This window comes from Armigeres subalbatus, unplaced genomic scaffold (genome assembly GCF_024139115.2).
Source record: "Armigeres subalbatus isolate Guangzhou_Male unplaced genomic scaffold, GZ_Asu_2 Contig324, whole genome shotgun sequence".
Taxonomy (NCBI): domain Eukaryota; kingdom Metazoa; phylum Arthropoda; class Insecta; order Diptera; family Culicidae; genus Armigeres; species Armigeres subalbatus.
The window spans coordinates 4,793-28,202 of record NW_026943069.1 but is presented as its reverse complement, the minus strand read 5'-3'; the positions used below and the strand labels follow the sequence as shown (position 1 = coordinate 28,202).

The following is a 23,410-nucleotide window of genomic DNA, read 5'->3' as shown; positions in this document are numbered from 1 at the left end:
ACATTCTTAACAACCCGTTGAAAATGTTGATATTTTTTACAGCCCAGATGAAAATAAAATTACCAGAGCCGTTAAAGCTAATAAAGATCTATTTATTCTAGTGAGATTGAGATCAGTTTTGTTTTGTACACCATTCTGTCACTGGTGTTGTAAAAGTTGCCAATCCAGGAGAAATCAAGGACATAAATGTGATTAAAAAAAACAGTGGATGACAGATCAATTTAGATTTTATTTTATTCTTTTTTTTCTCTCGTTTTCCTTAAATTTAGGTTTGAATCATCTAAATTAAATTCTGCTAGAATTAAATAATTGTATTCCACATTTCATCGTTGCTTCAAACTTTCCGTGACATTACTGAATCTATTACTGAAATAAAGTTCAAGTAGTAAAATTAACCTGAATTTAGTAATGTGATCTTACAGTTGGGATAGTTTGCCTGTTGTGATAACCTGCCGTTACTGATATTATGCTAATTGAGTTAGTCACAGTGTCATTAGCGGTTCTTAAAAAATAGAGTAATAATAATAAACTACCTTTCAAGAATCGTCCTTGTAAGTGATCTGCTGCTTGCTATCGATTTAATGAAGATTGAAAATGTCTGAGTTTATCAATTTTACAAAATATATTGTAATCAGATTTAACTTTTGCTTCATTTTTTTCAAGTCTAATGATTTGTGTTGCTTAACAAAATGAACTTCATGGAGATCCATTTTTTCTTGTTTCTCGTCAACCGGTACTCAACCACACTGCTACAACATCGATGATCGTTCTATAGTATCCTGTTGAATTAATGTACTTTTCATTTTCTTTGCTTTTGTGGTTTATTTACATTGACCGTTCACGCAGCTGCCGCTGGTAATTGCGTCATTATTCGCTTGATGAAACTCAAATCGGGATATGAGGTCCTTAAAGTAGAATTGAGTAACCACTATTTTTTTGTTTGTTTTATTTTGTAAGAGGTCACACTGTTCATCTCCTCTTCTTCCATACTTTAGTGACATTCGCCGCTGACTGATTTGGCGAACAATTCTTATTTCATATCCTTAGTGTAAGCGTCCAATTCCGCGTCCAGTTCTTCTGCTGTTTTGGTCTCCTGTTGTTGCCGACGTGGAGCACCACCACCTGCACTATTTATGAGCCTGGTTTCCACCTAGGGAAAACAAGGAAAATACAAATTAGATGCTTGGTTTTACACTTGAGAATCTTAGTATACATTAATGCCTAAAAATCAAATAAATTTTACAAATTTTCTGTTTATCCGTATATACTCCCAAATGTACCACCTGATTTTTCTTCGTTTTTTTGTAAATTTCTTCGTAATGTTAATTCAATGTCTGATGAATCCAAAGTCCAGAAATAACCCAAATCAAACAGCGTAAAATTCAACCACACTGTAAAGGATAGAACGGATACAAAATACTGGATATTCAAATTATAGCACCCATAGAGAATGTGCCGGGTTAAAGTTATTTGAAATGCGGTGGGCTGCCGTATTCATAAAATAAACACAACTTGGTGAAAGTCATTATATCATGAAAATCATTGTTGTTTGCGGTATTTGCGGCGTTTCCCTAACCTCAATCTACCTGTGCACTGGATTGAAATTTAACCCTTAAAGGCGCAAGGCGATTTTTTTAGAAATTGTCGGAAATATTTTTAACGTAAATAACCATTGAAATTATTAACATTGAACGTATTTTCGGTTTGTTGTTTTAAAACAACATTGCGCATTTAAGGTTTAAGGTTTTTTTGTGCGGAAATGCATCGAATCACTAGATTTTGATTAGCTTAAACGACTCTGATAATTTTATTTTTCATTTGGGCTATAAAAATATCAAAATTATCGTTTTTCGTATCAGTGCACAGGCAAAAAGTGAGGTTACGCGACGCCACTGAAAAAGAACGACTAAAATTTTCGAAAAATTTTAAGTTGATAAAATCAATCGGGTTGAAAACGTGATAAAATCAGGGGTAGACAAAATCGGGTCAATACTTAATTGTGGACCTGGAGGAACTACGAAACGGACTAGTAAAAGGATTTTGGATTTGGTTTGGTGGATAGGGCGATATCCCGTTTGGCATAATGCCGTTTTGCATAATGGCCATTTGACATAATTTGTATGCGATGTCGCCGTTTGGATTCCAAATTAATTGCCTTTTGGCATAATTCACATGCAATAGGGGAAAAGACGCTCCTTAGCCGTATGGTAAGATGCGCGGCTACAAAGCAAGATCATGCTGAGGGTGGCTCGGGTTCCCGGGTTCCCGGTGCCGGTCAAGGCAATTCTTCCTTCCAGGAATTTCTTCCTCCAGGAATTTCTCAGGAAGTTACTCCAGGAATTCCTCCGGAAGTTTCTCCACGAATTCCACCGGCTGTTTCTTCAGGAAGTCCTCCGAAAGTTCCTCCAGAAATTTCTATGGAAGTTCCTCCGAGAAATCCTCCGGAAGTTCCTCCAGAAATTCAGGGATTCCTCCGGTAGAACTTTGCGGAGGAACTTCCGGAAGAATTTCTGGAGGAACTCCCGGAGGAATTCCTGGAGGAATTTTTGAAGGGACTTCCGGAGGAATTCTTGAGAGACTTCCGGAACTCCGTTACATATTTCCGAAGAAATTTCTGAAAGATCTTTAAAAGGAATTCTAGGACGAACTTTCGGAGAAATTCCACTTCGGTTGGAGTTTCTGTAGGGATTTCCGGTGAAATCTCTTGAGGAACTTTCAAAGGAATTCCTGGAAGAACTTCCAGAGAAATTCTTGGAAGAAATTTCGTAGGAACTCTTGAAGGAATTTCCAGATCTTCTCGCGGTTTTCAACATAACATTCTGTATCTAATTCTACGAGAACTGAATGAGTATCATGGTTCTTGATCGTAAATTGTGCCGTTCAACTGCAAATCATTGTTTTTCGATGTTTCTGCGATTTTTTCCATATAAACTTCCAACGAGTTTAGCCCCGCCCAAACGTTGACCGATTTGGCTGAAATTTTGTCCAGAGCATCATGGCATCAAATAGGACTGCATAAGTTTGCGGCCCATCAAAAAATTGAAAAAGTGTAGACGCATATACAGCAACGACAACTCGGGACTAATTTGCGATTTGGGCGTAATCTACTTTGTAAACAAACATTGCTTTATCGATTCCGTAGAATGCAAGCATTTTACTCCAACATGAACAACATTGAAATTGATCATATTTATAACATAACGAATCATCTATCCAATCTTTATATGCGCGAACAAGAATTTCGAAAAACGCTTTAAAGATATAAAATATTTGGAAAACCAAAAAAATCTGTTTGAATTTTTCACTAGTGGGGTGTAAGTGAAAAAATAATTTTAAAGAAGAATTGTTCAATATAAGCACACATTTTCTGTTCATATATTTCATACAAATGATAATTATGCTGAATAGGGCATAACTGTGATTTGTTGTGATGCTTTTTAACATTTCATGCAAGTCAAGGAACACTAGAGTACCATCATTAAGATAATTAATAGTAAGATAATGAACCTTGGCAATAATACAGAGAAATTATCTTTGAAATACCGGAGACGAGCCAGCCTTGGGCTGAAAGTCTCCTAAATAAAGATTTTTAAAAAATCTTCGAAATATTCATCAAACCTGGAATCATCAGTATTGTGCTTCATTAACCTTCTGGGACTCGCTTGGCCCTGGACCGCTCACGTAGTCCCGCTTCTGTAGTGAACGAGGAAAAAGGAAGGTGGTTATCAATGCACTAGTTGAATGTGTTATGTAAACCAAAATAAAACAATATTTCAAGCATAATTTTTCATAAGGACGTATGTAACAAAAGTAAACAAAACGGGGTTTTTAATACAACGTGACAATCACACGAGGCTTTATATAATACGCATCGATTTTACTGATTTCAGATCATAAAATTCTTTAATTTAATCTTTTTGCGAATCGACGTATGTAAAAATTTCTATTTTGAAGTCTCACTGTTACATACGTCGCTTTAACATATGGGAACTAAGAGCGACCTATGTAACAAAAAAATCAAAACAAAACAAAACTGCAGTTGCGTCAATCGTGCACTATGGAAAACCGACCAATGTACACCGACGTACGTGTAGCATACCGGTGTATGTATAATTTTATCGTTTTTCACAATGAATTTGTATGAACTGAGCTTTACTGTGAAGCACGCTTATTACGTGTCTTGTAATGATGCATGCCAGCGGAAAAAAGTATTGAAAAAAGATTTAGTTTTAAAACAGTTTTAGAAAAAGTTTTGCCAACTTTCAGCAAAGGATTTCTCGAATCCTCATATTTGTTACATACGTCGTTATGAAAAATTAGGCTTGATTTGTATTTATTGACACGCAAAACAACTTGTGCAAAAGATAAACTTGGAAGGTTAATAGACCTCAACTCTCACATGTTGAAATGGTTCTTTATTTAATGTTTCACTTTTTCAACGCAACGGCCTTGTATGATTGTGAAGTGAAATTGAATAATTCTGTGCTTCATCAGTCAAATAGGTACCGTTTTTTTCACTTACCCCATTTACCCATTTACCCCACTGTACCCTAATCAGGCCAATGCCAGTACGGAAAATGAATAAAATAAATTTAATGCTATCGTTCTTTAAAAAGAATACTAATTTCGCATTTCAGCGATTTTTGTTTTTTTAACCAAAGGTAAACGGAAATTTGCAAACAGACACCTAAGGATGTTAACTCAGGTAGTGTGGTGATGCCCATCCAATAAAATAAAAACCTTTTGCCAGTCCGTACCCCCGGTCCGCAATTAAGCAATACTTCAGGGGCGACTATTGACAAGGCTCACACTTATGCTAACGCACAACGCATTAAAAACACATCGATTTCATAGACCGTAACATACTCACGCGTGTGCACGCGCGAACGCGTCTAAGACAAAAGAATTCCTCTTGCTGGTATTTGCTTTACGAGTGCTTGGAATGGATGCGCTCCGCATCGCTCGACGCGTCAGTATGTCATCGCCCTAAAGGTCTGTATCGGTAACTCACGTAACCCGGCAACAGCAATCGCACATGAACTACAATTACCTCTATATTTACATACTGAGGTCCCCGCAGAACAGGTGGTCACAGCATCACAGGTCTCTACTGCAGCTACAGTCGGAATTCGCTGGTTGGGATTTTAATATTTGGGCCACTTTTTAATTGGGCCTCCGCTGGTTGGGTCATGGCCCAACTAAAAAGCAACCGTACGTCGAAATTCAATGTAAACACGGAAAACGGGATTGGGTGTCACTGGACATCATTTGTGATGTTCAAGTCGAAATACACGTGTTCAAATGGCTGTCAGTTGGCCCAACTAAAAAACCGGATTCGTTAGTTGGGTCGAGGTTGTGGCCCTACCAGCAAATCGCGACTGTACTGGGTTTGTTCAAAACGCCACCATCGCTGCAGCCTCGACATATTCTGTTGAGCTGCTGTGGTTCACCGCATTACAAATATCTTTGTTCCGGTACATCCTCTCGATGAGGTTGTCCGGGGTCAAATCCGCTGATAAGCAGCATGTCGTTTCGCTCAATATCCAATTGCGGGCATGTACACATCACATGTTCCGCCGACTCCACCTCGCCTACGCGTTCCAGGCAATCAGTAGATTCTGCGAACCCGAACCTATGCAAAAAAAAACTTGGAACAGCCACCTGTGTAAGGCGGAAGTTGATCTGATCATGCTTTCTATTAACCCAACACGGTAAATCCGGAATTAGCCTGCGAGTCCAACGACTTTTGACTGCGGTATTTCACGCTCTTTGCCATTTGACCAACTGCTGCTGTACCGTGCCTTTCTCTGCTTTGTTCTCTCCGAGGCAACCAAGTTGGTTGCGACGAGACGGACGCAATGAGAAAACAGAACTGTGCAATAAAAATCCTATTCGATGCTGATGTCATATTAGAAATTTGGAGACAGTACTCGTCGACAGCATATGAGCAAATCAAACCACCTTCCTTTTGCTAGTGGAGATACATCAGCTTCCACACTGATATTCTTCCCTCCCCCTTCATACGGGAGTTTGGCGCAGAAGGAAGGTCGTGCGATATGTGCCATCACAAATATTGCCCCTCCGCTCGCTTTCAAATCGACTTCTATAAAAACATTCATCATGTCTGCCGTATCCTAACTTATCAATTCTATACTTTCGCCTCTAATTCTATCATGAACATATACGTCTAAGTTTGGAAGATGATATTGGCATTTCCATATCATTGTAAATCGTTTAACTTCACGTAGAAGTAATACACTCAAATCACTAATTAGTGTACTTTTATTATGTTTAACTTGTTCAAAATGCAGCACATTTCGAAGGATTAGATGTTTGTGATCCATTTTGGATTGACTAGTAATTCTTTTTATAGGGTTTACGATGGTTGTTCCAAAATGTTAAATATCTTGGCTATGCATATGCACAGCACATGTTTCGAAATGGACAAATTGATATGAAATTTGCGAAAAAGAATCCACGTGTCTTGGAGGGACTCGAACCTTCAACCTCCTACTCTCTAGATAGGCGTGATAACCCCTACACAACAAGACCACTCACGTTTGCGGAAAAGCTATCAGAATATGAGTACCAACCTCCACGCGGTTAGCTCTCTTTTTTGCAAATTGAATATCTTTCGGATGCTTGATTTGTCCAATCTTCACATGTGCTTTACTGTTGTATATCCACAGTCTAGCGAGTGCACATTGTTTATTAAACGAGAGGATCGCACTCCATACCCCCAACAACAGGCTGGGCGGACTGATATAGAATGCGAATCAATCGCACTCTGCTGTGCCAAAGGCTTGCTTGGCTAAACCATTTGATGAGTTTGATTGCCTTAGGCCGATGACATACTAACGCGTGTGCGTGCGCGAACGCGTCCAAGACAAAAGAATTTCTCTTGCTGATATTCTGCTTTACGAGTGCTTGAACGCGCTCCGCATCGCTCGACGCGTCAGTATGTCATCGCCCTTACGTAAGCGGTCGCGTGTACTCAGACGACTAATGACGGTGGAAGACCGACACTTGATTACAATTAATTGCATATTATTCGGCAACTCGGCCGTACGAAAACCATTTTTATGTTAAATATATACAACAGTAAAGCACATGTGGAGATTGGACAAATCTAGCATCCGAAAGATATTCAATTTGCAAAAAAGAGAGCTAACCGCGTGGAGGTTGGTACTCATATTCTGATAGCTTTTCCGCAAACGTGAGTGGTCTTGTTGTGTAGGGGTTATCACGCCTATCTAGAGAGTAGGAGGTTGAAGGTTCGAGTCCCTCCAAGACACGTGGATTCTTTTTCGCAAATTTCATATCAATTTGTCCATTTCGAATCATGTGCTGTGCATATGCACAGCCAAGATATTTAACAAAAAATGGTTTTCGTACAGCCGAGTTGTCGAATAATACCTATGCAATTAATTGTTCCAAAATGCTCAAAATCATTGATTTTACGACATTTATTGAGGTATATCTCAAAATCTCGACGTGTTAGACCAAATATGAAGTCAGATTCAGATTCAGCGAGCAAATCTACTAGGGACACATTATTTGGTGTTAGGGACAAAATCGTGTTCTGCTGTGTAATCGTCAAGAAACGAGAGTAACCTATTTTTTTTTCTTTGTTAAAGAGGCTTGCAGCCCAAGGCTGGCTCACCTCTGGACGAGAGTAATCGATTAATCTGGATTTTACGACATCTCTACTTGCGACCCGTAGACACATCATCCGGTGTACTCTTATCAATTTCTTGACATTGTACCCAGCCTCAAGTGCCTTAAACCATGATGGTACGCCGTATCAGATAATTGACAACGCTACTCCCGATATAAGCCTACGCACCTGAAACCCCCGATCCGTTGTACATCATTCGTGAATTCGTGATAATAGGGATGCCCTTCCGAGGCATTTCCCGATGACAACAAACCTTATCTTTCATGTGTGCGTGCAAGAGAAAGATAATTGAACGTGCCTTATTCCACAGTACCGGTCCGAGGATCGATCCCTGTGAAGCACCTACTGACACCTCAATCGACTGCTGACCAGTATCGGTATCATACAACAAGATCCCATTCTGAAAAAAAGCTTTTTAGAATCCTACACAGATAATCCGGAACTTGCAAGCGGTGTAGTAGTAAATCAGCAATAGCTGCCAAGTTTGCGTTATTAAAAGCATTTTTAACATCTCATGTAATCAATGCATAATAAGGCGTTGGGGTAATTTCGCCAATAAGGTAATTTGGCCAACTGCTTATTTTCATTTATTAAACTAGCAGACCAGACGAACTTCGTTTCGCCTGTTACTTAATTTCGTAAAGCTATCCCAAAAAAAAATCCTACATTAAATTGTTTTTTTTCGTCTTTAATGCACAAGCACAAGCGTCAGTATGTCATTGGCCTAACGCGTCATTAAGCTCGTAATCTGAATAGGCTATTAGCATGGGATTTAAAAAAAAACAAGCTAGCACTTACCCCGGGGAGCAGCACTGCTACCACCGCCGCCGCCTTGCCGCCGAGGAGATCGCGGTACGGCACGAGGTGCTCGTGGGGCAGGAATTTCCGATGTGGCCAACTGTATGCTCATAGGCCGTCCATCCAGGGGGACTCCGTTGTACTGTTTCATAGCCTTGATGGCATCCGCTCGTCGTTCGAATACAACATCTGCTGTTCCTGTTTGTGTAGAAAGTAAGAAGGAAGCATGGTATTAGAATAAAGTTCACAATCAGTTTTATAAAGAAGGCTTCAGATTAAAAAAAAAATATTCTGCGATTGTTGTCAAACAGGAGTCTCAAATCAAGCATGATTTTAAATAACGACTTATCTAACAATTGATAAAAAATCCCATAAAGTTGGAAGAAGTATTCCTCAAACGGTTTTAAAACTAAGTCATTTTTTAATGGTTTTTTATTTCACTGGCATGCATCATGACATGTACTGCCGTGAATCGCATATCTGTCCCATCTTTGCTGGGTTTCCTATTCATATGGGACAAATATGCGATTCACGGCAGTGTAGGGACTGATTTTGAGGGGTCCGAGGGAGCCATGACCTGAGCCCCACATATTACCTTATGTACCAAAATTATTCGTACAGTTAGGAGCCCCAAAAAACTGTCGGCCCATGGTTACACGCTTGCATCAATGCATGACACTTAATAAGCGCGCATCACATTAGTGCTGTCTAATGACTCAGCTCTAACTTGCTCGAAGTAGCTCGGACTTACTTGAGAATTTTTAACAACAAAGAGCTATCAAGCTACTTCGAGTTAGGTTCTTAATGGATGCTCACCAAGTACAAGTTTTAAGCGACTCGAAGTAAGTTTGGCTCGACTTCAAGCTGGTTGAAGTAGCTGTCCAATGAGCTCGAAGTAGGTAGAAGTTATTCCTATCCCTCTCTTGTCCATTTGTTAACAAAAACCCAACTTAATTCACCGAGTGGTGATACTGCCTTTTTCGCATTTAGCGCTTATATAGATCGATTCCATTTTCTTTATAACTTTTAAACCCAATGCTTTATCGTTATTACATTTAATAGTGATTAACAAGGCTTTGTGCCTTGTCGAATGCAACTTGTTGCGAGAAAATCGGTTGAGAATTACTATATAAAGAAGTGACTAATGTTTTTCGGTTTTCGTGTGCACACACACATACACACGGACAGACAGACATTTGTTCAGTTTGACGAGCTGAGTCGATTGGTATATAACATCATGGGTCTCCGAGACTTCTATAAAAAGTTCGATTTTGGAGTGAAATGATAGCCTTTCGGTACAACTTTGGTGTACGAGAAAGGCAAAAAGAACAAGCAGGACGGGAACAACTTTGAGCTGCTCGTTGGACAGCACTAATATAAATACAAACAAAACATTTGCCAGAAAAGTATTCATTGGAGGCGCTTTTAATTATCCTGGATTCCAAATTTTCCTTTCAATGCGTAATACCGTGCTGTGCCCTTATTCCGTTCACCTAAGACAATCACGCAGAGAAAATCGATTGTGCCACGTTTGGCCTAAAGTCGTTTGGCCTAATGCCGTTTGGCATAAGGTCGTTTGGCCTAAAGTCATTTGGCCTAATGGTCGTTTAGCCTAATGGTCGTTTGGCCTAATGGTCGATTGGCCTAATGGTCGTTTGGCATAATAGGTACATATAGGTGTAAACGATTGAAATATATTGTTATATGAAATTATTTTTGTAGGTGCAAAATAAAGCCATGTGATCAAAAAGCGAAATACAAACTAACGTTAAAATATTTCAAATCACTTTTACAATACAATAAAACCAGGAATTTTTTAAAAAGAAAGGTATAAAAAACAATGAATCAGATATGTTTTGGCAATGTCGACATATGACAACAGTATATAACTTGAAAGAACTGATCATGCTTCAAAGAAGGCATCAACATTTTTGGAAAATGCTTGTCATATGCAATAACATAGCAACATGCAGTAAATCTCGAAAGAACAGCACATGCTTTAAAGAAGGTGTCAACCATATTGTTAAGATTGTATGTTTCCTATACAACGTCAAAACTGTAAAACTCAAAATACAAACCCCATTCGATTTTGGCATCACGTTCGGAACATTTATGTTGCCAAAATCGAATGGTTTTTGTTTTCTTATTATACTTTAATATTTCTTCACTTTTTGTGACGCTAGACACTGTGACCCTTTTTTACATTAAGATACTCAATTTTCTTATATTTACGTTGTAAAACTATGTTGATTTTTCTCAAAATTGAGCCCACAGAATTTCATTTCGAAATGAAAAGTGAAATGAAACCCAATTTTAATCATCTTTGAGGGGAATTGATTATTTTTCGACGGAAGCATTTTGTTTTATTTTTAAAAATCATCAAAAACTGTACTTCAAACAATATTCGGCTAAAAATGAATTAAATCGCATATCAGCAGAATGAACCCAAACTTATGGCCGGTTTACCATATATGTAGTGGGTGAACCCAAACTTTTGGCCGCCAGCCGTCTCCCTAATAAAGAAAACAATAATAATGAAAAAAAAAACTTTTGGCCTATGCATACTATGTACTTGAGTAAACATTTTGATTTTTAAAAATAAAACAAAATTTTTCCGCCGAAAATCATCAATGCCCCTCAAAAAAATTGGGTTCCATTTCACTTTTTATTTCGAAATTTTGTGGGCTCAATTTAGAGAAAAATCAATATATTTTTACAACATAATATAATAAGACAAATGAGTATCTCCTGACGGAATCCAAGTTTCAAAGTGCTCGCGTTTTCGGGGGCACACCACTCGATACGGAGGCGGCGCACAACTATCATTTTTGTTGATTTAGTAAGACGGCGAAAATACGACCAAAAACTTTTGCCTATATTTTTCGAGGGTGAACCCAAACTTTTGGCCGGGAGTGTACATATCGTATGTGACTATCGGATAATGTTGTTATACACCAATAATGTGGATTTCCAAATGTAGCATAAAATAAAATAATAACATTTTCACATAATTTACTAGAAAGAATAATTTACGTTTTTCAAATTATGCCAAACGACCATTAGGCCAATCAACCATTAGGCCAAACAACCATTAGGCCAAACAACCATTAGGCCAAACGACTTTAGGCCAAATGACCATTAGGCCAAACGGCCTTATGCCAAACGTCATTAGGCCAAACGACTGTAGGCCAAATGACCTACAACCGAGAAAATCTACCTTTTTGAACTAAAAAATTAAATTATTGAAATATTTTTTAAACCCAAATATTTTATTTTTAAAATGAAAACTGAAATATATTTAATTCAAAAATTTTCACTGTTGTTCCTACTGCAATCCAGTGTAACTAGTTTGTGGAGTAAATATTTGAAAAAAATACAAATATAATTATTGTGGTTTTATTTTTCAAACGAAGCCTACCCAAAAATAAAATAATTGATAATCACAAGAAAATTTAAATAACATTTAAAATAAATTTTTGATTATAATATTATTATTTTTTTGAATTTAAGAAAAATATTGTTGAAAGCAAAAAAATTTTTCTTTTTGGATTAAAAATATTTTTGTACAAACAAAAAAATATATTGTAAATTCAACAATTTTTATTTTGAGTGCTGTTTTGGAACATTGTAGAAACAACAATATTTTTCGTCTAATCAAATCTGATTTTTTGTTGAATTCAACAAATAAAATTAGGTATTAGCCGAGGAACAATAATTATTTTTGTTGTTTTTATACATAATATCATTGAATTTAAAAAACATTTCTCTGCGTGATGCGCTATGTCTAAAAGCTCTAAAAAACAGCCGTTTAGTATTTTGAAGCTGCAATTTCGCTACATAGTATCATTTGCTATATACAATTGCAAATAAAATATGTTGGGATGCATTCATAGACTTAGGTTCGCATAGTGAAGTGAGAACAAACTTGAGCAATTCTGTGGTCCTAATTCCAATCATCTGAAATGGCATTGTTCCTAATTCCGTTCATTCGTGTTCCTAATTCCAATCACCCGAAAAACATTTGATTTCTTGGAGATGCTAATACCAGACATCATTTTTCTCACAAATCCATCTTTTCATTTATTATAATATTGCAAATTAAAAGCTTAAAATGTAATTTCCTTCCAAATTAGAAAAAACAATGAATAATATTTCCTTGGTATAGTCAAGTTGACTATTTTTTCGTTTGTTTCACTTACCATTCGAGATATATTCAACATGAACATTGATGCTAGGTGGCCAGTTGCATTAGGGTACCACAGAAAATGATATATACGATTCCTTATCGGAGTTTTACACCTTATCCTGAACGTAATTTTGACTAGAGCCTGTATACTAGGCCTTTAATTCTAACCTGAACCTTCCAAAGCAATGTCTCTGTTTGGAATTGTTCGTTTCGTACCACTGTTTCGTTCAAATTGAATATTTATTAAAGTTCCGGTTCTTTAAAGTACCGGATAACCCTACTTCCTTCTACGAAGTATTAACGGATTTCGGTAAAACATAACCTTATTTGCAGCTCAGAGAGGGCAGATTTATTATGCAGCTCAGAGAAAGCCGCAATTATGGATTGTGCTGTTTAAAATTGTCCGTATTCTCCGGAAACGCTTTCTTAACATTGTCCAGCATTCACTTTATAAATCATCATTAAATCATTAACTGAAAAACCTGTATTTTCCCGGCACGAGTTGAAAAAGGTCCCATAACCTGTCGTTAACGGAATTCCTTTCGGTCTGCCTGCTTGCGGGATAGAATTTCATATGTTCACTATTCATATGGCTTCATGTACGATGTACCTTTTCTTGCTCATAGATTTTATTCTCAAACACAGAATTTTCGGAATCCATCCTCCAAACCCAATGAACGGAATAAGGAACGAGTAGATTTAGATGTACCCTTATTCCGGTCAAGATATTTTACACTTTTCAGCATTTTCTATCGGGAAAATCCAGGCAACAATTTGGTAATACGCTATAATGTTACCTGTTTTGTTTTGTTATGCTGCTGTGTTCGAAATCCAGGGCAAATTTTCACTTAAAAATGCTTAAATATTATGACAGATGTTCCTAACAAGTGGGTTAATGGAAACAGTCAAAATGGCGCTCGTAGTGACGACCAACAAATTTTATTTAAATTTTCACTATTATTCGCTAAAAATGACGCTGGTTTTCATTTCATTTCATGCATACATAACCATAGAAAAATACAAGGATATTTTTCTGTTGTTTTTAGACAAAAACTCTTCATTATTTATCATTTTGTCTTGCGTGAACGGAATTAGGCGCTGATTGGAATAAGGGCACAGCACGGTACTGCAGTCGGTTATTTACCAGTGCACAGAATACAGTTATACGCGGAAAGATGCATTTTTTAATGATTGATACTAACGCAGGGTTAAACAGCTTAACTAGACTTCAGTATTGACTGAGGGTTTAAATGCGAATGATATACAATTAACGAATAGAGAAGGAGTGTCAAGAACTCCTTGGTTGCTACGCTTGTTAACTCCCTCTTAATCAGTTAATCCTATGTTAGGCTGATGCCATACTGGGAGAGAAGAGAAGCGATTAGAAGAGTTGAGAGGGAAGCGAAGCGTCCGCGTGAAAGCTACCTCACTGAGCGTTGTATGGAAATCGCTTATACCTGTCATAGTGGAAGCGATGAGAAGAGGCAAGAAGCGGTAGCCAAAGAGGTGAAGCAGTTGGTAGAGTGCTTTGCCGCGCGAGATCGCAAAGGATCACTTCTGTATGTTTGTTGATTTGAGTTTACCCTCGTTCGCAGTTGTGTAAAATGGCTGTGGGTGAAAAGTATTGCGGGAGAGGAAAGCAACATTGTTTATTTCGTTAATTTGGTTAATGAAAACATTAAAATATGTATGGTTTTAGCTGCATGTGCGGAGCAAATCTGATGTATTTCATAGTAGCGGTAGGGTAACGATGGTATTTTGGACATCTGAATATATTTTGGACTTTTGGCTAAATTTTCTCTAATTTAATACGAAAATAAGGTCAGAAATGTGATTATGAAAGAGGTTAAAGAGACATTTGATTCCTATTTATTAAAAGGAAGCTACGTAGAAAAACACGCAAAATATAGCCAAAAGTCCAAAATATATTCATATGTCCAAAATACTCATTAAAATTGGGATATTCTGGAGCAGTCCATACATTTAGAAATACTTGAAAACACACCGTGTATCTTGAAAAGCCCGTTAAATTTCGTAAATTTAGATAACCGCAGAAATAACAACTTCAACGAAAATCGGGTTTGCGCAATTTTTGCTTATGTCCGCATATTACAACTTCGGGAACAATCCGATAGATAAGAAAATTGTTGTCCCAATTTTTTGCCGGCCATTGGTGGGAAATGGTCTACTTTTTTCTGCGGATTTTTGGGATTTGCGTTTGTTCACGCCGTTTTTCAAAAAGGTTGCCGAGACAAAACGATTTTTGTGGAAGTTGTTTTCATGATGTACGTATCTCCCGAGTTCAAATCAACTTCAGTGTAATAATTAATATTGAGCGTCATCTTGTAACTTCAGTGTATAGAAATTTTGTAAGAGGAATATCCATAAATTACGTAACGCTCGAATGGGAGGGGTGTTGTCGGCGAAGTGTGACGATCCATACAAAATTTTTAGATGTTTCATACAAAAAGTGAGACGCAGGGGAGGGGGGGGCGAAAAATTCCCGTTACGTAATTAATGGATCTACCATAGGAGCAAACGTAAAGTAGGAATAAAACATGGCCCAAAAAGTTTTACCATAGCTACGCCCTACGTCTGTTTGTATGTGGTGATAATCTATCGCTCACATCATAAAATCGGTTTTCAATTGCGACATTCTATAAATCTCCCCAACACTAAATGTGTGCTAAATGTGCTTGGAGAAGCAAAATATTCTACATCAGAGGAAATCCATGTTTTTACACAAACAACAAGATCAACACTCTGAAAAACGCTTTCAGTATGTCATGACTCGTTTTGATCGCCGCTTCACTTCGCTTTGCTTACCTCCAACCTCTTCGCTTCGCTTCTCTTCGCTCCCAGTATGTCATCAGCCTTAGATGTCAGCATCTGCAAACGTCCAGCTTCTAAGCCTTTCGTGAATATATCAGCCAACTGGTCAGTGGCGTTAACAGCTTCGACTTCAAGTGTACCGTTTTTGATGTGGTCTTCTATGAAGTGATGCTTGATATCGATATGTTTCACGCGTTTACATTCGGTATAGCTATGCATCCTCTGTTATCTTCAAAAATGACAAACGTGTCCTTCTCTTCTATTTCCTTAAAATCTTCCAGTATACCTTTAAGCCATCAATCTCCAGATGTTGCAGCGCCCAAAGCAATATACTCAGCCTCGCATGATGAAGTTGCGACGGTTTGCTGCTTCTTACTTGCCCAGGATACGGATGATCCATACACTTTGAACAAGTAACCACTTACTGACTTCCAGTCAATCGTGTCCGAGGCCGAATCAGCATCAGCAAATCCGACAAGAGGCGATTCACTCATTTTTTTTTTTTTTTTTTTTTTTTTTTTCGAGAGTTGACCAGTTGTAGTCTTAATAGACTGGTATCTCGGCTGGGCTCTCCATGTGATACACAATACTAGCAGACGACTCAAGCTATGTTGCTCACTAGGTCACTGCGGCCTGGGTTTGTATTGTGATCATACCGATACATTATTCTTTCTATCTACAGTCTGTCAATTATAAACCGAACAAATAATGGAAGCTCAACATGTACAAAGATGTTTTCTGAATAAGTAGTTAATATGTAAATTTAATTATTAGTTACTTGGAGCCGACATTCAATACCTAATAGTAGTCTATGTTGACAACGGTGGTACTGTTGCCATTTCCAAGTAACAATTTCGAATAAAGATGAAATGATATCATTCTGGTAGGGTAGTTTCAAAATAGATTAATTTAAGTATTATTGTAATAAATGGACACATTGAAGAGCTTCCCTTATTTTAACACGGTTGAGTATCGGATGTTTGTCAATACGTCGTCGAGTTAATTGTATCCTATCAGTCACAGTAATGTCATATGTTAAAGTTTCAGTAGTCTAATAGTGATCATTATACAAAATTTCTGTCCAGTTGTTCCGTAATTGCTTTTTTTTTGGTCAAGTTCTATTCCTTTTTCTAATATTCAAACCTTTATTATTTATTAAAATAATGAGGTCTAAAATTCAGTTATTCAGATTCAGGGTATACAATATTCAATATAATAGTGGATGAACGCATCATATGGTCTATCCTCATTTCCGTAAGTGGTCAAGTTATTAGTCTTGTAGCAATAATAGTGGTACTAGTTATTCTCTATCTTGTGAGTGCAATGGTCTCAATTAACTATTCTAAACAGAACTCTGTCTCTTGTCTTTCTGTCCACCGATGGTCATGTATTTATTTTCGTTTTTTATTATTTATTTGATATCATTAAATTTCAGTCATTTATTTTACTATCGGTCATTTATTTTATTATAAGGTAAAGGTCAGCGAATTTGTCTTAATACGAGAAACACTAAGTTATGTCCCCTATATATCCGCTAATTTTTCTAACTAACCTAATAGAAGGAAGAGAGAAACAGTTTTTTTTTTGCGTTGATTTATGCAGCATGCAGAGACTAAAATAAAAAGATTATCGAGAAGATATAATAGATACATTCACTATCTGCAATGCCTAATTAGTAAATCTACAAATTCTACTTTTCACTACTAAAATTCTACTTCAGCTATACGGGTACAAAATGAATTATTGTTAGCTACTACTACAAGTATAAATAGATGTATGCTATTTGGATAAGCGTTTGTTTCAGGGTCTTGTTAGTATTAGAGTTATGTTAGTTAGACCCCTACTGAGCCCTGCCGGCACCTCCAAATTTACTAATAGGCAGTTGTTGTTAGATCAAAGTGACACTAACTATTAGTTAACTTGGAGGCATGGTACCTCAAGTGTTTGGTATAACTGTTGACCTTATTTAAGTAAGATGTGATAAAAGTTTCTCTACGGAGCTTATTTTCAAACCATTACCATTAAAATAACGATATTCTTGTAAAGGAGATATAAAAAATGGAAAATATCTTAATTTTTAATTTAGTGTTGAACTTAACCTTTGTTTGAAAAAGCACTCTATTAAACAACAAAAATAAAAATAAAATAAAAATCTTTTTAAGACACTTGAAATATCAACGTCAAGCCCCTTATCCATGGACAGGGACAAGAGGCGATTCACTCATTTTACGTTGATACTTGAGCTTCATTGATTTAGTACCTTTCAAATAGCGTACAATACTTTTTAGCATCTGCCAATGAACTTCAGTAGGTTTTGGTTGGAACCTTCCCAAATATCCTATGGAGTAGCAAATATCAGGTCCTGCACATAGCATTGTATACACCAAGCTTCCTAGACCAATCGAGCTTTGTAACGGACAGGTAGTCCATTTTTATTCTCCTTGACACGAAAAACCTATTTTGACTTCAACGGAGTTACACGTTTTGGAAGTTCTACCAAGCGCCACACCTTATTAGTTTTGTGAGACATCTGTTCGTCTTCAATTGCTTTTCGTCAATGTTCTTCATCTGCACGACCGTAGACATCCTTATACGTTTGAGGTGGATCAAGGAATTGATACCCGAGTTTTGAGACAGGAGTACTTTGGGCAGTGAAGATTCTGCCAACGATATAATCTTTCCATTTACCCGGAGCCTTTCTGTCCCTTTCAGAGTGTAAAATAATCAAAAAAAATTGGTGAAGTCTGCCTTTCTTCAATTGTCAGTTCACTTCCAGACACATTCATATTCAGCTCTGGACAGTCAATATTCAGTTGAATATTAGTCATTGAATATTTATGCACATTTTACAAATTGATAAATAATAATCTGTAATCTAAACACGTTTCAAATGAGTAAAGTGATTTATCACACTGAATCCGATTTTCATCCGCGAGGCACTTTCAACGGTAAACATCAACATAAACAATGCTAATAATGTTTTTTTCTGCACATAGTAAACACACTCAGTACCAGTCGAATGATTGAGTTGGTAGAGTAGTCGTCTGACTATGTCATTCTACGTTTTGATTATTCATGCGATGTTTGTCAAAATTCGGACTGAAGTTGCTTCATGAAGATGAATATTTTAGGCTCTGGTCCCTTTCAGTGCGCCCTAATAAATTTTCATCTTGTTCAGGTTGCGGATGGCCTGTTAGAGTACGATCAGAATCCATATTTTCATTGTCATCTATTTCCATTACATCAACTTCTGCAACAGATTCAACATCAGAATCATGATAATCTTGAACACCTTGAACTCCCCCCTCTTGTTCGATTATTTGTACAACTGGGACTTCAGCAGCTTCTAAATCATCATCGTCAACACCAAACGGAACAACTACCAATAGGACTCTGAACTCATTATCTTCTTTTTCAGCGTAGGGGAAACAGTTTTTATTGAACTTAACATCTCTTGCGATGAACAACTTTCTATCTACCGTATTCCACAAGCGATATCCACTCGGTGCATATCTTCGCGAATCCAGTTTCTTTCGCAATTGAGACGGTATCCAGGCGAAGGCTTTAGGTACTTCCAAAGACTAAGTTTTGCTAGATTTGGTTTCTCTTTCGTCCACATTTCAACTGGAGTTATTTTTCTATCCAATGCGCTTGTCGGACTTCTGTTCAATAAGTATACTGATGCTAATACTGCTTCGTTCCACAGACTTTTCGGAACTTGAGACTCCGTCAGCATAGTACGGACCTTCTCTGTAACTGTTCGGTTGAACCGTTCCGACACTCCATTCTGCTGTGGAGTATAACTTACGGTTGGTTCGACTTGAATGCCTTTTGATGCGTAGAAATCCTCTTGAGCTTTTGAAAAATATTCATCTCCTTGATCGACAGTCATTTTTGAAATTTCAAATCCCGTGGCAACAGTTGCCATTGACTCATTTCTAAATTTTTCGAACACTTGTGACTTTATTTTCAGCATGTACACTACGGCAAAGTGTGAGTAATCGTAAAGTAGCGCGAACCGTCTCATGCAGTTGGTGTTATAGGACCGCATACATCCGAATGGATAAGCTCCAATGGCCTTTTCGCTCGCACCCGGGTGCCCTTGAATGGTTCTCTACACTGCTTCGCAAATATGCATGGTTCACAAGATTCTATTTCTCCAGATTATGCAGGCATCCATTTCACCATATTAGCCAATGTTTTCATACTGCTGCTTCCTAGGTGTCCTAGCCTTCGATGCCAGAGGTTCACATGATTAACTTCACATAAGTTTGCTGTTCCGTATTCATAATAAACGTCAAGTTCATAGAAATCGCTCCGTAGTGGGCATACTCCGATTACTTCTCCTTCAAGTTTCATCTTCGCAACTGTTTTATCGAACGTCACCTTGATATTTGCCGACCAACTTCTTAACAGGAATAAGATTCGCTCGCAGATTAGGTACATATATAGAACATCGAGATGTAGAGAGATGACTGTAGTTCGCGGTCTATCACTTCGCGTTCATGACCATATAGCGGTTTGTATTATTTGGTGGTATATAATTCCGCGGTTAATTCTATTTTGTGGTGAACCATTTCGCTGGTTCATTTTTAATTTATAACTTATGTTTCCAATGCAACAGTTCAATAACGTGTTTTTAGCATTGCCGTTAATAAGGATACAATTATGTAAAGCAAACAATCATTGAGTTTTCATTAGACTTGTATAAATTTTGATACTCCAAAAATTAAAGAAAACATTTCACCATAAACCGGTTAAGGGCGAGCATTAAAAGAAACAAATGATACAAAACATCACATTTCGCCTTATACCAGGCAAATGAGAACATATAAAAGGGAAAACATCATATTTTGCCTTGTATCGAACTGCGAACTATGCATAGTCTACCTACCGCGAAACGGTACACCGCGTAATTGTAACAGATTACCGCAGAAAAGTGGAATTTTAACGAAAATGAACATAAAATTGTTACCATTCCCTTCTTTAAAACAAAACCCTCGTTGAGAACATTGCAATTTAAAAATTCTTATCTTCTACTAAACGTTATACTTACCAAGGGATCTTCCCGATCGGTCGTAATGAACTGAGGCACTCTTCAGCGGTCCAAAGTCTGCAAACAGCTCGTTGATGTCCGATTCGGACACGCCAAAGTCCAGGTTCGATACCATCAGTTTACTGCTGCCGAGTCCACCGCCGATGCCGCCGCCGCCGCCGAGACCCGCAGCGGCCAGTAGGCGATTTTTGCGTGCTCCCTCATACATGTCATGTTTCCAAGCGCTGTTTACGTCACCCTGTGAATGTTTTTGTTGTTGGTTTGTTTTGGTTGAATTGAAGAGGTTCTCTTTTCGGTTATGGCAAGAGGCATTTCTGTTCCCAAGGATCTATCGCGACGCAATCTCTTCAATTTCGCTCCAACCTCTATCGGTGGGACAAAATAGGGGAAAGTACCACTCCAAATCTTTCTCGCTCGTTCTCAACTCCCAAACGTTCTCCTTTGGCAGCAAATTTGGGTTGCTTCTTTCGAGCTTCATGACTTCACATAATCTCTGGACGCATCCTCAAAAGTCTGCTTGCTTTTTACTAAATTAAGGATTGCTTCAAGAAAATCAGGAATAATCAGTTGTCTTCCAGTAAAAATACCCAGGATCAATCCAAGTCCATACGAAAGTTTTCAGAAATACACTCCTCCGGGTCGTTGTAATAGTAATTGATAGCGTGGTAGAAATTGAAGGCAAAAAGTGTTGGAAGGAAAAATCTGGTGTTTAGGTATAATGACCCCCCTTATGGAAAACCAAACAAAAGTCCTCACTACAAATTTTCTGAACACTGCAACATCAGTTCCAAGATTCGAAGTGCAATCGTATCAAAAGACGTTGATTGATAAACAAAACTCAGGTGACAGGATATCGTGGTATTTGTGTGCCAAAATCGTGACATTTTCACGCATACACTCGCAGCAAACTACGACGTTTTGAACGTCCTTCACACTAGTCTTCTCCCTGATCTTCTTCAGAAAAACGCCAGCGAAAACTCATGTCCGCCATTTTGTTCCTTCCGACTGAAGCCTTTTTCCGGCTAGTTTTCCCGTAGCTACCCATTGAAAACACATTTTCCGAACACTGGCCACGTAAGAGAATCGCGCGAGAAAAACTTTTCGTCATTCCACTACCGATTTCCAGTCCATCGAAAGTCCATTTCGGTTTGCAACAACCGGCTTACCCGTGAGAATTTTGGCGATCGCTGAATACCGCCTCGGTTGCGTCCCTTGAGGACACCACCACCTAGAGGACCACCACTGCGATTCTGGCGGAATCCACCGCCATTTCGGCTACGGTTCACATTTCCGCGGGGACCGCCGCTGCCGCCGGACTTGTTTAAACCACCGCGACCTCCGCCCCGTTGAGATTTTTGCGACTTGATGATATCGTCCAGGCTCATTTCGATTTTGTCCACCATCTTGAATAGCTTCTTCCGGGCACACAGAAAATAAACGAACTGATAATGTTTCAACGACGATGGTGGCTTCCTATAATCACGAACGCGACTAAAATTGATTTAGGAATGAATTTCAACTGATTTCTATCCGAAAATAAGGAAACTTCACGTTTTTCGCGACCGACCGAGAATCTGATGCTGTTCAAACGACGACTGACAAAACTCTGCACGGCAGAAGCAGAAGAATGCAGAAAGCAGAAACGTGAAGAAAGGGCAAAAAAAGCAAGCAAGGTTTATATAAAATTATAGGTAGGCAAAGCCCATGCATCAGTATCATTTTTATTACACGGTAAAAAATATGCACGTCCACACGCTTAGTTCAGTTCACCCAAATATGAGTGAACAGTACCTATACACTCAGAAATTAAATAAATCATCGATAGTATACAATTTATTCTTTTTACTCATAAATGAGATTTAGGGTAAAACGTCCTATCGTTGTGGTATGCCCTAATGTTGCGGTAGTGTTAAAGTAGTCCATTCTGGATATAATACCATTGAAAACAATTATGGGCACGCTAAAACTATTCGGATTAACGACTAGAACAGCTTTTGTTTGACAAAATTCCGTTCAAAATGATGAAAAATCAACATTTTTCGTTAAAAATTTGAATCCTTTGAGCCTATTATTGCGGTAGTGCTAAGGTCCTATTGTTGCGGTATCGCTCCCCATAAGAATTACATGCAATACCGTAACAATATGACTGACCTTCAAAAAATATCGCAACGATAGGCAACTGCGTCCTATTATTGCGGTAGTTTGTTTTTATTGTGATAAAAACAAAACAACATAAGTACAGCACAATTGACGTAATATTTACGAAACTATAATTAACGAGCATCCTATTCAACTACTACAATGTGGGAATCGACCAACAGGTAATTTTTGAAGAATTTTTGTAATCAATTGGGTTGTTTAGGGGTATATATGTTTTTACATATTCTGAATCTGCATAGAAAACTGAGCCTAACCCCAATTTTTCAGAATTTTTGAAGCCCCGGAACTATTTTTAATTTGCATTTTTAATTTATATGGGACTAAAAATTTGTTCTTATGCTGCATGGGCCAACTGTCATTCTATGAATGTTAGTGTCATTCTATCGATTAAAATAGGTTTTTGTTTGCTATACAAAAATGAAAATAAAAGGTTTACAAACAAAATAAAAATATGTTGGAGATCAGAAAAGCATGCTCCTTATGTTAAACTATAAGAAACCTCATATTTTTTTCTGCTAAACAACCCAATTATTTTTGTTTGTGACACGCGGAAAATATTCACGCAAATAATTTGCGCGCAGGGGTCTAATATGGCGGAATCTGCGCAATATTTATGGGTGAAATGCCGTTTACCAATATTTGAGTACAAATGGTTCATAGAAATATTGGTAATGTTTACCTATTTATGGGTACTCTATTA

At 37.8% G+C, this 23,410-nt stretch overlaps 1 protein-coding gene across 1 annotated transcript; it reads right to left on the bottom strand.

Annotated features, from left to right (window-relative positions):
• Nucleotides 1-209: 209 nt before the first annotated feature.
• LOC134204001 (THO complex subunit 4-like) lies at nt 210-22,178 on the bottom strand. The gene is made up of 4 exons (XM_062678837.1): nt 21,717-22,178; nt 20,551-20,788; nt 8,477-8,674; nt 210-1,150 (listed from the first exon to the last, which is right to left on the bottom strand). Exons 1-4 carry the CDS (start codon nt 21,951-21,953, stop codon nt 1,128-1,130), a joined length of 696 nt encoding a protein of 231 aa, XP_062534821.1. The 5' UTR covers nt 21,954-22,178; the 3' UTR covers nt 210-1,127.
• Nucleotides 22,179-23,410: the final 1,232 nt, after the last annotated feature.